General features: G+C 46.4%; 1 protein-coding gene across 1 annotated transcript in view; it reads right to left on the bottom strand.

Annotated features, from left to right (window-relative positions):
* LGR6 (leucine rich repeat containing G protein-coupled receptor 6) overlaps positions 1–8,280 on the bottom strand; it is a 48,805-nt gene extending 40,525 nt beyond the window's left edge. Inside the window, exons 1-2 of the mRNA XM_027816681.2 lie at positions 8,246–8,280; positions 5,029–5,244 (exon numbers count right to left, since the gene is read on the bottom strand). Of these exons, the coding sequence (XP_027672482.1) occupies positions 5,029–5,244; positions 8,246–8,280 (251 nt within the window). The remainder of the gene's footprint in view (positions 1–5,028; positions 5,245–8,245) is intronic.
* Positions 8,281–17,068: the final 8,788 nt, after the last annotated feature.

The following is a 17,068-nucleotide window of genomic DNA, read 5'->3' as shown; positions in this document are numbered from 1 at the left end:
AAAAAACTAGAATGGAGACTGAGAAAACTCAATCTGTTTAGCTTATTAAAAATAAGATCAAGGGGATGAATGCAGTGTAATGTATAGGATTCTTCCTGGTTAGAAAATGGGTACTAAAATGGTTCTGTGATTTAGTGGAGAAAAGAATAATAAGAACAAATGTCTGAAGTCAGAGCCAAAGAAAATTCAAATGGGAAATATGAGCTTTTTTTTTTTGTTGTTGTTTTTTTTTGTTAACACTATGGATGATTAACCACTGGAACAAACTACAAGGAAAAGTGGTGGATTCTCCATTGCTTTCATTTCTAATGACTTCATTTTTTCTTCTTAAAAAGGACAAATAAAAACATTTTCCATCAGTTATTTGCATTAGATGATTTGAACCAAGTTAAAATCTGACATGATATGAATTCTCCCACTGGACCAGCCATTGCCATGAAAAATTTCCAGCTCTATTGTGGCAAAATCATCCTTTTCCTCAACCTGGCCATAGATAAGTAGAGAAACCTAAATCATAAATGGTGCAAATTCCCATGGAATATTTCTGTCAGTGAAGGACCAGCATGCAGCTTGTCTGGTGAAGAATAAAGCTTGATCAGAAGTGACGTTCTCAGGGGTACATTGGAGTGAATGGGACCCAGGTGTTCCAAGCAATATTGTTTTTAGCAATAATGAACTGCACATACCTGGCACTCTCCACCAATACCTGTGTTCCCAAGAACTTCTCAAAGAGGGACTTGTTAAGTCCCTTGTACAGGTGAAGGTAGTGATGCACAGTGATGATTAATCTGACACTGACCTACCAGACTGGGGTTTGTTGTGCTGGGGAGCTCTGAGTCCCACAGATGTCAGCAGAATCTACTGGCGCTCAACTCCCCTGAAAAGCAGGGATGGGATATTTGATGTTTGCCCCCAGGCAGGGAGGACACTGAAAGTCAGTGGTCCCTTTTGGAAGTTTTGGCCAGAGTAACACCAGAACAAGGACCAAAACAGGAAAAGGGAACCCAGGAGTCTTGGAAACCAGTTTTCTCCTCTGGTCACTAAACTATAATGTTAGAGAGCTCTATCATGTCCTTACATGATAAAAACTGTAAGAAAGAGAAATTCTGCTAAATGCCCTTCATTTACTATCTTCAGATCTCAACATGTTCAGATGGAAGGTCTTATTGGGTGACCTCAGAGGGCAGCACTTGCAGATGAGTGGCTTTTCCCTGACAATAGATCATCAGCTGAAATTCAGGTTGCATGAAGGTAAAGTGCTGTAGAGGAGGGGAAAACCAGCCTTATATGAGCATATGCAGTAACAGGCTTTTAAATATCTACAGGAAGAAGGTCTTGGTGTTCAGTAGCTGTCAAAAAAGCAAATCAAATGATAGAGATGACTAGAAAAGAGAAAATAGGCTACAGAATGGCATTATGCCATTGTATAAACTGGCATTAATTTTTGTCTTTGCTACAGAGAGTAGTTCTGCGTCTCTCCATCTCAAAGGTGTGGAGGAACAAACAAGTGTGATACGTAGATTAACTTCTGATTGGAAAACAGCTGACTGGATATGGACTAGAAAAGCCATGAGAAGGGACGTGTATGACAGACAGTAACAAAGACAGAGATGGCACAGAGGAGGTAGAGACAGAGTACAATAACTAGAGGGTATTAAGCAAAACTAACAGGTAGTGGCACAGAAACAGCTTTCCCATAGTCCTTGTTTTCAAAAGACTTCTGACCAGGTAGACAAGGGTCAGGGCCAGGTAAGAGAGGTGGAGCATCTTTTTTGCATTATGGGGCCAAGTTAACTCACTGGCTCCAAGCTCACTGCATGTGAAGCAGCAAACGCTGGGTCCTTTTGACAGCGCCATGTTCAGCATTGCAGGGATGTTTGAGTCAGTGGGGGTTCCAGGAGCTAAAGCTCCCTGTGGAGCCAAACAGTGAAGGATCTGGGGTTTGACCTAATTTGCTCTAACATAAGGGATCACCTGTTACCTGATGAAAGTAAAACTACCCAAAGACTCTCTCTAGCCAGATCCGTCATTACAAGGCTGCAGAGCAAACCGCTCTACTGCTTGGCCTGTTCAGGAGAGGTCACTCCAACTCGGTGTCCCATCCACATCCTAGCATCTCTGCTGAGAGTGCTCACAGCTCCTTTGGTGACACCAAGAAAGAAGGGAACTGCCACCCATTGCAGAGAATGTGGCAGCAAGGGGGAATTCTTGGCTATGGTTCCAAAATTTGTCCATGTGTGATTCTACTGCAGGACTAGTGGACCTCTCTGGGGACTGGGGCTGAAAGAGGTGTTGTGATTCCTGGTTTGAGAGTTCACTTTCTGCTGAATTCAACTGACAGAGGAGATGAGGGACACTAATGAGAACTGCTGTCATGCACTTTATCAGCCTGTCAGCACAGCAGCATGGGGGTTTCAGATGCTTGCTTCTAAATTAAAAAAATATTTTATGCCTGAGAAAGAAGACAATTTTTGTAAAAAAAAAAAAATAAATGCTTCATACGAATAATTGGCTGAAAAATGTTCAGGCCTGTTTCTGTTTGCAGATGCTAAGATACATTCTGTCCTGAATAGACCAGGCTTGGAGATACATCTTCACTGTCCTGTTCCCATGACCCACTCTGATCAAACAAAGTCTTGTGCCATCAGCAGCACAGTGCCAGCATCACAGCACGTGAAGCCCTTGTTATCAAAGCTGGGAAAAGGATGGCATCAATTACTGACACTCATAGATTTCATGATGAGTGATTTGCGTGAGGCTCTGCTTACTGAACACCCTGCAGCCCTATTTGGCAACCTGTAGCAACGATAGGTGGGAATAAGATCAGGGAAATACTCAGCAGAGGTGTAGTTTATCGGCAGAGACTGAATTCCTTAACTTATTCCAGACTGAGGCTTCTATACTCTGCTGGTGGTGCTTTGAGTGAGTGCAGGGTGACCACTCACATCTCTCCCAAAGACCCAAGGTGTGTGGGGGAGGAAAAGCACACCTCTGCACCCAGGAAGGTCATGCCCTTAGCCATGGTCAGCTGTGTCCATGAGTATTAATCAGGCTGTGTATGAGATGAAAGATTCCCTTGTGCTCCTCCACATCTGCCCTTGGCTCTTCTCCCCCAGGTACTCATTCTAATACCTCTCAGGCAAGAAGTTTCCCAATATTTATGGTACCAGCCAGCTCTTCTCCATCTACGTGCGAATTCAGACACTTGAAGAGAAATGCATGTATATGTCACCTGTGTCCTGGTAGGGCAAGTCTCCTCCTGACCTTAGTGCCTAGCTGGGCTGGCTTTTGGCAGGGGTTGCTTCTCACCTTGGTGGGTGAGTCTGAGGCAGGGAAACATCCCTGCAGGGGTGCAGGAAGAACACTGGGTGACTTTCCACTGGCTGCGTGATGACAGGGCTATGCATGGAAGCAGGGGAGATTTATGGGGCCAGTTCTGCCAAACACTTGTGATGCCACAAAAATTTATCATTGTGTCCCACAGTGCCTGGCAGGATCACACGTGTTCTATTCCAATTGTCTGTGGTGGGACATTATTCTCTCCCTTGTGACCTAATGGTCAATGACTTTTATTTCTTGAGCTTGCCTGTTTAATTAAGGAGTTGCTTTTCACCCAAAGTATGGGATAAGCCAGAATGAAAGCAGCATGCTTTTGAGACTGAAATAAAACCCCAAATGTCAGCTCACCCGCTGTGCTAGCTATTAAAGCTGAATGAAGTGGTTGCATTATGATGGTCATGGGATGCCTTGTAGAATGAGCACTATTGTGGGTGAAAACTACTTATTTGACATTTCTCAAGTTGCTTTTAGCATTTCTCCTAAATAAGCCTCTATGCTTTGTCTAAACAGCTGAAGCTGATGCTTGATAAAACTCTGGACTGTGCTCTGTCCAAGCGCTTTCTATGCTAGATGGCTTCAGTAAACACTTTAAATTTTGAAAGCGAAATAATTGCTAAACTTTCACTAAGGCACCACATGCTGAGGTTACTTAATACCCTGATATGAACATATTAGCAAATGAAAAGGTAGCATTTCATGTCAATACAGGAGCTCTAAACTAGTTGGCAATCACACCTGAATTTGCTAATCAACACCAAAAAGGTAATGACTAGCTAATTTGCACATGTAAACTTCCTTTTAAAAGCTAAATAATATGCAAGCCTCTGTTGATAGAAAGGATGCACCTCCTGACATAACTGCCAAAGACATCGGTTTGCCTTTTGATTACAGGCTGTGGTGTGTCTGGCTGCCTATGGAGTAAATGTTTCCCTCCTGGGCCAGGTATCTATCTTCTCAGAGCAGCACTGTTCTCTACATCGCTCTGAACACTGTCAGTAAAATGTTTATAATGCAAACTGGATGACAACAACATGCACCATGGGGTTGTGATCACTGCAAAGAATAGGTCATCTGCATATATAACACAGTTATGCAAATAGGCACGTGCAGGCTTGGACAAGGTGTTGAGGTTAGACCTTTTGTTCAAAATCATATTTGGCCAAAAAATTTTCTTGGCATGTTTTCCAAGAAAAAAACAAAGTTGTTCTTTGACCTGACTGCAAGTTGTTGCAGTTTTATTTTTTTTTTTTCATGTTGATATAAATTCCTGTAGCTTTAACACAAGGATTGGAGGGAAAAGAGAAATTATAAGTTTTTTATTGCTTGAATCTTCGGGGGGGGGGGGATATATCTGCTGTTTCTATGTACTGATTTATTTATTTTTTTAAATGCAAAACATTTTTTTACTATCAAGGGAGCTTTTTGGCTCTTCAGTGAAAAGTGGGGAAAACGTGAAAAAAATCAAAAGAGGCAGATTTAGCATTTCGTATCAAATGGCAAGGATTCCTTGACTCTCAGTGAACAAAATCCCTGCCTGCTGCCCCTGCAGCACAAAGCTGCTCCTGGGGAGTGACCACCAGGTCTTCTTCCCACGGGGGAGGAGGACCCTGTTTGCCAGGCACAGTCAGCACCTTGTCCCAGCCGGAGGATGCTGTGGCTGCGAGGGAGGAACAAGCAGAGAAGGCTTACAGCACCACGAGGCTGCTGAGGTTCTGGAAGGCGTAATCAGGGATGTGCCAGATTTGGTTGAGAGCCAGGGTCATGGCTTGCAGCGCTGGCAGGTGGTTCAGAGCTTGGACAGGGATCTCCGTCAGGGCATTATCGTCCAGCCACAGGTGACGCAAGGAGAGCAGCCCCTCAAAGCTCTTCTCGGGCACCACAGAGATAAGGTTTGCATCCAGGCGTCTGAGTGGAAAAGAAAGGGTGGGGGTAAGTGAGAGACGGATCTAGCATTGCTGTGTGCCCGCAGTGTTATGCAAAGGGAGTTTTGATGCTGAGGGGGATGGATTGATGGCCAAGGAGATTGGATTAGGCTGTAAATAGTGATTAGCATAAGGAGGTATCGGTGCAAGGCTCCTAACTGTGCTTGGAGATGTCTGACCTCTGCCAAGGATGATCATTTCTCGATGGCCATTTAGAGCTGCCAGCTGATGGCAGCTTCTTAAACAAAGTGGTTGAGCTAAGTCCTTTCACATGGACCTACCAGATGGACAGTGGCCAGCTGTGGCTTGCAGGCACCCCCCTTAAAAATGAGCATCAAAGCTGCATCCCCTGGGGCTGGGCTTGCCAGGGATCTGCCTGAGCCGATCTGCAGAGGCACAGCCCTATTTGGGGCACCCCACAACCTGCTTAGACCCACTGCTGTGGGATGTGCAGGACAGTCAAACTGTGTGGCCAAGGCCCCATTGCAGGAGAAAAGGCTTTGTCTGGAAATGCAAAATATGTGGCAGTCCTGCTTGGGGTCCTGTGTTTGATCCGAACTGCCAGAGCTACCTGCAAAATCACCGCAAACGAGTCAGACCATATGTCATGGTGCAGGAATTAAGCCTGTGCTCTCTGTATCGCACATGTTCAGGCCTTTCTTTCTTCTGGATTTGCCAATAGCTTTTTTCTTTTTTTATAATCATGGAAACCTTAAGGCAGTTGAATCTGAGGTTTAATTTGGTGAGAAACTTTAATTTTTAAGACTTGTTTTTGTTCCAAATTAGAATGAGAAGCCAAAAAATATTAAGCTTATTAAGAAAAAAAAAAGTTAAAAAACTAGGTTTGGAAATCATCTCTCTTAAAGATCTTTTATTTCAACAATGGTGCACAGGATACAATGTGTTATCTTAGATTTAAAAATCAAAATATAAGAGGAAAACACTTCAAATTTGGATGAAGTACCAGGAACCAATTATACCAAGGAGAAAGCAAATTCTGTTTTCCATCCATGGCCAACAGAGCTTATTTTATTTTTCTGAACTATCTAAAGGAAAGATCTCTGAATTCAAATTGCAAAGAGAAAGCACTTTGTCTTAGCAAAGCATGGGAGAAGGTAGTTAACAGAACTGTCACGGCCCAGCCCTTGAATCAACACTCCTCCATAAAGGAACGTGCTATAGAAATCAGTATTTTTGACTACAGAAAGGAATACTTCTGATGAAAATTGGACACTGGAACAGACCCCCAGACGCTGTTTTCCTCCCCCCACCCCCCCAGCAGCAGACCCTTTTCCAAAGAGCACAGACATTCACAAACCACTTCCCAGCACCCTGCAATAAACTTCTAGTCTGCAGGAGGAGGCCAAATGCCCCACCATGTGCACAGAGCAGGGAAGAGGCCAGGTGCAAACAGTGGTCTCTGTGGGGTAGGGGTGGTATTTCCTGGGTGAAATTCTCAGATGATCCTGGAAAACAAACTTTTTCCTATGCCGCAGAGGGAAGCATTTCCTGCACTGGCTGGTCTGAGCTGGATGGACAAAGCTGGAGATTTGTACGTGGTCAAGAAGTGCAGTCAGACCTTCCTGAGATCACCCTTGGACAACTGCCCTTTAAATGCAGTGTACAAGTCTTGATACAACATCACCTCAAAATGAAATGATACCCCAATGTGGATTAAATAACTATTTTGTTACTTCCATTTTGCCACATCACCACATTTTTCCAAATTGCAATACGCTTGCATTGCTGCAAAGCAGCATTTCCTGGTGTAATGCTGTTCAGCTGAGAGTTTTTTAGCCAGCTCTGTTGATTCCTCTGTGGATGACAAAAGCACATCGCACCCAAAGCTCAGCTCAGTTGCCACCAGGTTTGAATCTTTGCTCAGAAGACTGACACAAAATGGTGTATATTTTCCTCTTGAAGAGGGTGGGCACATTGCAAGTTCTACCTCAATTTACCTCCTGTCACCAAGACTACAAATAATTTGGAGCACAGTATCATTTATCTTCCCAAGAAGACAAATCCAAAGAATAAAAACCAGAAAAGCAAACCCTACAGCAGCCCAGGGTAAGATTAAAGACTCTATTTGAAAAATTTCATCAAAATGTTTTGGGACAAACAAGAACTTTTTAACCAAAATTAAAACTTGTGTGGGAAATGTTAATCTTTGCTTAATTTTTCCATTCCTTCTTCAGCATAAGAATTCTGTTAGTTTTTGGCATCATAATCTGTTTTTTTTTTTTAAAAAAAAAAAGTACTGCTTACTTTTCTCAGAGACATTCTTTCATCCAAATCCCTATATGTTTACTGAAAATTGTTTTAAAGTGAATGCTCTGTTTTAAGTTTAATTAATTAAAGAACAGACAATGAAAATATCCACTGGGAATAGTTATCATTTTTCAAAACCAAATTAAAATTTCAGAAACAGAGATGCTGAAACAGAGGCAAGGGCTGGTACACCAGGCTGAGCTGTCCAAGGCAGGGATGGTTTGTGGCAAGGCAGCGGGGTGGGCCCTGAGACTGTCTGGCTTTATGTCCATACTTTGGCCACCAGCTGCTGGGCAAAGCCACAGACGTGAGCCACGAGGGAGTCTAGCTTCAGTGTGATGGTGCCCCAGGTGTTGGGGAAATTTACCGTTAATGCTGATGTATCTGCTCCATGGCTGTTTAGCATATGCTCAGGACAGGCACTTTTTAAAATCCATGGCCATAGGTACGAGAGAAGTGCCAGTGAGGTAGCATGGCTCCTAGGCAGATTTTTGTGAGGTGCTTGGACACCTCCCTGCCTTTGTGGATCCCTATGGTTAGTATAGGCACGATAATTGAAGTTCATCTAACGAGTTTGTTAACTCTTCTGGATGGCCACTAGCTTTGGACATGCTGCAGCTCCCAGCTAGGCTCTGCTCCACGTCTCTGTGCCCTGCCATCAGTGAGAGGTCACCTCTGCAACACCCAAAGGAACCCCAAGTCTTCTGTCCCCTCACCTCCACATGGGCTGCCTGGCGGCAATGTGGAGCATTGTGGGGAGCATGGCCACTGCCCCTGAGACACTGTGGAGAGCAGCACGCTCAGGGAGTGCTGGTGAGCTCCAGCCTCATAACTGCTGCCTTAACCTGGTCCAGAGGGTGAGAATCAGACCCCAGCCAGACTCCCCAGTGAAGAAAAAAGGGAGACTTTCTGCTGGTTGCAATGAGCTGGACAAGGACCTGAGCAACCTCAGAAACAGCAGCCTGCTCGGACCACAAGACAGCAGCTATCTGGAGCTAATGAAGTTAAAATTAGGAACAAGGACGTGTCCAGGTGAAGGTATTTCACACACAGAATGAGGGGCAGGATCCCTTATGTGCCTTTGCAACATTGAGAAGGGAACAGGGAACATGGACTAAGTGATGGCTGCCTTCCTGGTACCAAAAGTTCTCTGGGTTATTTAATTGCTCCTTGGGGAGCTGATGGCTGTTTCTGGAATAGAGGTGCATTCTTTCTAATAAAAGCTGTGCATGTGGGTATTGCTAATTGCTATGGCTTTCAGACAGCTCTCCACTCTCTTCTGGAAGGAGAAAAGCTGAAGTTCTTGGCACAGAGTTGTTAGTAATTATATCAATTATACTAAACAAAAACCAACCCAACAGTTCTCTCCTTTCTTCAGTGTGTGACTCTGGCTCTGTAAGTGTTTTGTTATGATTTATACCTAAGATAATTGGGCTGATTAGTGGGTAAATTGGACAGTGCAGGCTGGGGCTGGCTCCTCACCTTCCATGGAGATGTTTTAATCTTTATTTCACCAAATCACTCAGTTGGTTTTCCTTGCAAGCATTAACCCGTTTGTTGTTTACAGAGGAAGATGCCTCTTTCATGGAGCTGCTGAATGGCTTAGAAGTGGGACTTCATCTCACACCTGCTGTTAGGTCTGGAGAGTGGATGACACAGTGGTCTCCAGATGTCTGCATGGACAAAATTTCCAAGTGACTTCACAGGCTCAAGCAAGGCACTTCAGAGCATCATCCTGTCCATTGGAGGCAAAAGGAGCTGATTTTAAGTGGGACATTCAAGAACCACGTCATATGAAAATCACCAGCTCCTTGAAAGTCTCAGCTTCTGGGTGTAGACCTGCATCTACTGCTGATAGTTATGGGGCATTTATATGACTTCAACGTGACACTTAGTCAAAAGTCCTAAAAGTGCCTGGAATCACCTCAGATTTTACTCCGTTTTTGGTTTTATGGACTACAGGGATGGGGATAGAGGGAACTGACTGGGAAGCATGTCAAAAGTCCCTTGGCTTTTGGTCTGAGCCATTGACTGTGTCATCTTCGTTCACATCTGTGCTGAGCCATGGTGAGAGGAGCAGGTCAGCACCAAATGCAAGTATGTCTGAGCCCCACCAGCTGCTGCCTTTGCTGCTGCTGCACCAGTAGCAGCTCTGGGGAGCCAAAGGAACCCGCACGGGGTGGGAAAGGGAAGTCTTTCCTTGGGCAGGGCAGTGTCAGGTAGGCTTCATGTGGGTGCAGGGTTAGGAGCCCAACATGCCTCTGAAGAGCCACTTCATTCCTTTGAGCATTTTCTGTATTTGATAAAGGTTTGAGGAGGAATTGCCTGCCTTCTTGCCAGGAACAGTCTAGAGTTGATGCTAGGACCAAAAATATTTCTAGAAGGGACCAAGCATGTAGGGAAGTCCTTTTCTAATGAGAAAAGGTCAGGAGTGGGAGATTCCCCCTTCCCAGCGTGCAGAAGATAAGCCAATGCAATCAGTTCATCCATTCAGGAGGTCCAGGTGGTGGTGGTGCTATGTGCAGCTGCCAGTGCAGTGAGCATGTCATAAGTTTTGCATTAATTCTGACAGGTCAAGCTACAATCTGAGATCTTTGGTTTCCTGCACCACAGACCCAGCAGTTTTTAAGAACTGTCATGTTCCAAGAACTGTTTCCAGAGTATTTCAGAGGATGTACAAGTGCATTTCCTAGACATCTGTAAGCACATGCATCCTGTTGTCTGTAACATGACTGGCAGAAGTGTGCAGCAGTGGATAACCAGAAACAGCCCCTCTGTTCCCTAACAGATGTGGTGCAAATCTCAGGCTATGACTGGCAGAAGCAACTTTGCCCGTATCTTTCCAGTTCCTTCTGCCTGTGGAGCATTTACAGGGGGAGCTGCAGCCTAGAAACCAATAAAACCAGAAAGTGCCATGCTGTCAGGAAATATCCTGACTTCTGCTGCTGTGCTTCCTTCCTTGCACACAGTACAGACAATAATAGCTGGCTCTCTGTATGCCTTAGACAAACTATGTGCAGTAACTGGTCTGCAATATAAACTCTGATGTTCCTCCACTGCCTGCAGCCCAGTCACAACAGGACAGTGGGACCTCAGACTCCAGCCCATCCTCCCAGTATTTTTTGCAATATATAGAGCTATTATTTCCCTTGATAAAGTTGGAGAAAACTTTCCACCAAAGACTATACGCAGCGTTGGGTATACTGGGCTGGGCTGTTCTCTCTCCAAACCGAGGAGCTCCACTGCATCTCGACTCTCTGTCAACAGCAGAATATAGGACATAAAAAGGATGGTCTGGAGAGAGCTGTGACCCCGTGAAGGTGTTGAGGCCTGACCCAGCAGCACTGGGAGGCAGAGATGGTTGCCCACCCCTCCCTGAGTCCACCCCTTCCTCGGGGAGTGAGGTGCTCGCTGTCTTCCTTGGCCCCAGTGTGCATGTGTGTCGGCTGAACAGAGCTGATCTCACCAGAAATGTCTAATTGGTGCCTTCAGGCAATCATGTCTCTCTTCCTGTCTGAGTTTATCTTGAAAGGCTTGATTGAGTTACCTCCTATCCCATAATAGGATCTAAGTTCCTTGTAGTAACATAAGAAGGAGATGATGTCACTGCAGCTATTCTCCGATAACTTACTAATGACTGGGGCCAACACCTCAGTTCCTTTCTCAGGCAAAACTCCCAGACACACTGAGTCAGTACCTGGCTTGTGAGCTCCTGGGGGAATGTGCCGCGAGGAGCTGAGGGCACAGCGAGGGAGGATGGCTCCAGAGCCCTGCAAAGCGCCCTGCTCGAAGGCACTCTGTCCCCCTCTGCCAGGCTCCCCTGCAAGCCAGCTCCGTATGGGCTGCGCTTTCTGCGATGCACAGCACCCCATGGGGCCCAGATACACAGAGGTTCTGGGTCCCTGAGCCTGCCCAAACTGCCCAGGTGGGCAGCAAGGGCTCCTTCCATCAACTGATACCAAACGGGATAGGAGAAAGGCAGCCAGGGACGGACTACAGTGCTAACCTGGAAGGCTGGAATCTGGTTTTAATTTCTGCTCTGTCATGCCCTCGAGGTCATAATGCACTGCAGATACACTGGGAGAATGGACCTATTGGAGCGGGTCCAGAGGAGGTCACAAAAATGATCAGAGGGCTGGAACACCTCTCCTGTGAGGACAGGCTGAGGGAGCTGGGGTTGCTTCAGCCTGGAGAAGGCTCTAGGGAGACATTTATAGTGGCCTTTCAATACTTAAAAGGGGCTTATAAGAAAGATGGGGACAGTCTTTTAGTAGGGCCTGTAGGAACAGCACAGAGAATAATGGCTTTAAACTAAAAGAGGATAAATTCAGACTACATATAAGGAAGAAACTTTATGATGCAGGTGGCAAAACACAGCCACGGTTGCCCATAGAGGCAGTAGATGCCCCATCCCTGGAAACACTCAAGGTCAGGCTGGACAGGGCTCTGAGCAACCTGATCTAATAGATGTCCCTGCTCACAGTAGGGGGATTGGACCAGATGACCTTTAAAGGTCCCTGCCAACCCAAACTGTTCTATGATTCTGACTCTATGAATGATACATTACTGAATAGGTAAATTGTTGCCTTGTAGGCTCTCTGCCTCTGTCACAGAAGAGCTCACAGCCCTCAAGCAAGACTTGCAAGTGTTCACTAGCTCCATTTCCAGGCTGAAAACACTTGTGAAAATCATCTCAGGCAGCAAATGAAGGTTCAAGATGCAAATGTTCCCAGTTGGGTGTGGAACAGGACCTGGTGGAAAAGTTTGCAGGGCTCTGTTTGGACTGCAGTGAGTCTTCCTTCACTCCTGACTTAATGGGACATGTACCTCTGGGAAGCCCTCCACAAGGGATGCTCAGGAAATGAAATCAGAGCAATACCAAGACTCCACACAAAGTGCCTTTGGTACAGACAAGAAGGCTTTGTTATCCCCAGCTGCAGACACCTCCAAAACCCCTCAGGTCAGAACCGTGCAAGAAGGATTGCCAAAACCTCTGTGCAGCTATAGAAACTGCCAACGGTTGGGCAGCTGCACTCCACCGGTGCACCAATTCCCCAACCAGCCCTTTCCCTGGGCACCTGGCATTGCCCCTTTGCCCATGGTGCCAGGCACAGGGAAATGGAGAAGGTGCAGGAGGCAGCCAGAGGCTGAGCAGAGTGGCTCAAAGGTCCACCAAGCACTGTGGGTCCTGCATATTTGCTGGAAAACCTGGTGTTCGTCCAGCACAAAGCTTGCTGGAAAAGAGAAGGGAGAGCAGCTTTTGGGACCGAAGCAACAGGACACACTGATTTCTGCAGAGAGGGGCTCTGAACAGGTGATGGTGCCCTGAGAGCTCTCCAGAGCCAAGCATGTACTGGGATGTAAGAGCCAGCTCACACCTTGAATGCGCAAGGGACCAGATGCATCACAAGGACCCTGCCTGGCAGTGGGCACCTGCAGGGTGTCACAATGGGGTCCATGCCTGACCTGCTCCATCCGCTCTCCACTTGCGAGTCGGTGTTGAGATAGGGGTCCAGATGTCCAGTCTGTGGTGTTTGACTCAGGCAATCATTGCGAGACTGGCAGTTATCTTGTTTTGATGGACACCTGGGTGGAGACTTCCTCCTGTTGGGGTGCTGGACTGTACCCTGGCATGTTCGAGTGCCTCCTTGTGCTGGGTGAGCATCCATAGGATCCCCTGTGACCTTCCAATGCAGCTGGCTTTGTTTTAGAAATTAAATCACCCTTACCCTTACAGTGACACCTCACACCTCATAGACTATACTGGGGAGAAGCACTGGCCTTTGCTGAGAACTTTGATGGTCATGCATGCGGCGCACCACTTCTCACTGAACATGTGACCCACAGCTGGCCAGATGTTGACCTGGAGAGGAGTGCACAACAGCTCTCTATCTCACCAGGGACTGAGGGCCTCTGGTCTTGGCCCCTCCACAGGTTTAAACAGCATGGCAGCCGTGAGCCCTCCAGAGCCAGCGCAGGGGTCTGGGGGACTGTCTCCTGGCCCCTCTCCGGCTGAGGGGATCCTCCATGGGCCACACACAGCAGCTTTTGAGCCACACCACAGCTGCAGGGCACTGGAACGCTCTGCTGCTCTTTCTGGCAGCTGAGGCTGCTTTCAAGGTGGAACACTGAGTCGTGAGAACAGGGCATAGTCTGCTTGGCTGGGATTTGGAGCTAGCTGTCCAGTGCCCCTGCTCTGCCGCGGGCTCAGCGTGACCCTGGACAAGCTGCTTGGCTTTTCTTCGCCTCCTCTTTGCTCTGTACGAAGGGAACTGTAGCTTTGCCCTGCACTGCAAGGGGCTGTGCAGGTTGCTGTGTCCCTTCGAGAGCAGTCAGCACTGCAGGCGGCTGTGAGGGGACAGATCGCTTGGACCACCTGCAGCCTGGGCTAGCAGGGACCTCCCAGATCATGACAGTGAGCTCTGACTGCCAAAGATACCGTGTCTAATGGAGCCTGTCGTGCACAGGGCTGGCTTCTGCTGCTCCTAGAATTTTGTATATGTGCCTTATATCACTTGGCTAAAAATTAACTTGGTGTTTATCCTACCAACACAGCTAGTATTCCTATGCCTTACCTAATAAGGTGGGACAGTTCTGTACTTTTCACCCCTGAGTCTCACTAGATTGACTGTGCTCCCATCTACCTTGCTGTGGGAGGAACTTCTTGAAGTCCACAGGGTTATGAAAGGGGCAGAGAGTTAAAGATGAGAGAAATGTGTCTTGAATAGAGGACTAAATGTTGCATAGGTGGGTGCCATCTTAATATGTTGTTCATTTCTTGTTTGCCTTCCTATGTCCAGTTTACCTGAAGCTTCTCTGTGGTTCATCAGGACTGCTTGCACATTCAATGCATGTAACATCTGGGACCCATCTTCCTTTTGCACTGACACATCTACTGTATGTAACATCTGGGACCCATCTTCCCAGCTCTGTGGCTGTATCTACTGTAGGTAACATCTGGGACCCATTGCCCATCTTCTCCGTTGAGCCTTCACTGGGGAAATGCAGCATGCCCTGGATACTTACATGTGTAAGTGAGTGAGTTAAGGTTCATGAATCCCCATAATAAAGGTCAATGGAAAACACGTTGGAACTTACTATATGACTCATATGCAAGAGCGTGTATGTGTGTGGATTGTGGATGTGAACTATATTATTTCTTTAGTGTCTACAATGTTCTAGGCACTGGGAGGGCAGTCAAGACAGTGTGTGCCTCTTCCTGAAAGCTATTACAGCCTGAAGTGGGAACTGACAGTGCGTATGAGAGGGCTGTGAAGGTGAGTTTAAGTTTCTGTGTTTGTTAGAGTCACTTCTGAGGGACATTTACGTATGGAAAGCTGGGTGTTGCAGCCATTGCACTGTGGGCAGAGGAGGGTAGGAACAATACAGATAGACAAGCGACCACCGGTTTCAGCCTGGTGTGAATGATCTCTTGAACGTTGAGCCAAATGGGACTCCTGGTTGCCACACTGGATCTCTAGCAGTCAATATAGGAAAGTTTGGAGGTGGCTACAGTACGTAATGGGCATAGCCATGTAGGTATAGCTTCTGCCAGACTGCTAGAAAAATACAGCTCAAGCCACTCAACCTGTACTGTGACCTCTTCACTTGAGAGCACAGCTGGTGAATCCTGGAGGTGTTGGGGCACGGCAAGGGTATCCCTCATCATCACCCCCTTCCAAGTGTGGCCAACCACAAGATCAATAAATGTGAAAATTAGAAAGTGAAGTATGAAGAGAGGAGTTGACTCAGGGGATCGTCATGAACATTAAGGCCCAAGTCAAGATCACTGGCAGCTGAAGAGCCTACACTCCTTGCACTTTTATTTTTGGGCAAGACGATCTCACCTGATAGGTTTCTCTGAGGGCTACACAAGTGTGTGCTGGGTCATGGGGGAGGAGAGATGCTCAGCTCTGCTTTGGTACCCATGCTCTGATGATGTGTGTTAGCTTGGTGAGCTGGTTTTGCCAGATAAAAGTGGGGGGTGGGCAGATGGGTATTTTTTTGCTCTCCAGGGGTAGGAAAAACACATCTTACCCAGCCTTATTCACACAGAACTTGAAAGTAATTATAGGGTCTTTCCATAGCCAGAAGAGAAAACTAGAGTCCTTCAGAGAGTGATTCATCCTCTGAGACAGGGCTCTGAGATAACAGAGGTGATTCACCCTCTGGAGATGCTCATCATTTTCCACTGCTGACTAGCTGAGATGAGTAATATCTAGACAGCTATGGTCAGAGGAGAAAAATCCACCTGGCCGGCCTGAGGGAGATGTGGGCACAAGAGAAGCTTACCTGAAGGGAAGGAAGATTGTGTAGCGAGGCCATGGAGGATGACTCAGAATTTGATTTCCTGCCTGGTGGTATCTTAAGCTCTCCCACCACGAGGGAAGGATCTAGCACTACAGTCACAGCAGAGGCATGAAAACACCAGCCTCCTGGTTCCAGCCTCTCGACTTCCCAACTACAAACCTGGCCCAGGCTGCTCTGTGTAATGCCAAATGCCCACATGGCTGACCCCGCTGCTGTTATTTGAAGGCTGCAAGGGGGAGGCAGTGAAACTGCTTGTTAGGTCCCACCAAGAATACAGTGACCAAGCCATAGTTTTTTCCCCTGTAAAAAGAGGGTGATTTCAGAGACAGGGCAGGAAGATTTTGTGCAGCAAGCATCCTCTAGTGTGGAAGCAACTTCTTTAGCATGCTGCCTGCACTGGGGTCTCTTTCCTGCCACAGGCATGCTTTCTGCTGCAAAGTGGTCTGTGAAAGGTGACATTCAAGGTCCTGTGCTCTCAGCAGCAGCAATCACCAAGAAAGTACTTGCTGTTGCTTTGTTTCAGTCTATCTTCAGATTCATCATTAAGAACTACCTCACTGAACTCCTTTTCATTGTGCTCCAGAAAGACCCCATAGCCAATAAATCATGTTACAGGACTGAGGTGGTCTTGCCACAGACAACTTCTGTGCCAACAGATTGTAAGTCACTGCTATGTTATGTCGACTTTTATAGAGTTCTGTTTTTTCCGTAGCTTTCATCCTCTAAACACCCAATGGAAAAAACACCTTTCTTAAACCTTACTCCATCACGTGTGATTTATAGAGAAGAATATTGCTGTTAACAGCAAACTGTCAAATCTCAAATAGATCAAAGAAGTTAAACAAGGGATGAATTGACTGAGCTCTTCAGGCCATGCTTCCAAAGCATGCTTCCAGCCATGATTCCAAAGTAAATTTTTTCTTCCTTCTGTCATAAGAATTTATATGCTTGTGAGAATCTAATCAGGTGGGAAGAGCTTTCCTCCTTTGTCTACATCAAAGTCCACATGTTCTCAACTTGCTATAAGTCATTCTTTGCATTTTAATCTCTGGCCATATGTATAAAAATAACTACCTGCCTTGAGGGACAGGGGATGAAGTAGTCTTTATTGCCTTTCCATAAGAATCCAAAAGGTTCCTGCTAAAGATATCAGAGAAGTGGCAAACCAATGGGTTGGAGTAACTGGATTATTTTAGTTAGAGATAAAATGAACCTGTATGCAGGTGAGT

This window comes from Falco cherrug, chromosome 16 (genome assembly GCF_023634085.1).
Source record: "Falco cherrug isolate bFalChe1 chromosome 16, bFalChe1.pri, whole genome shotgun sequence".
In the NCBI taxonomy this organism is placed as follows: domain Eukaryota; kingdom Metazoa; phylum Chordata; class Aves; order Falconiformes; family Falconidae; genus Falco; species Falco cherrug.
This window is presented reverse-complemented; position numbering and strand designations above follow the sequence as displayed.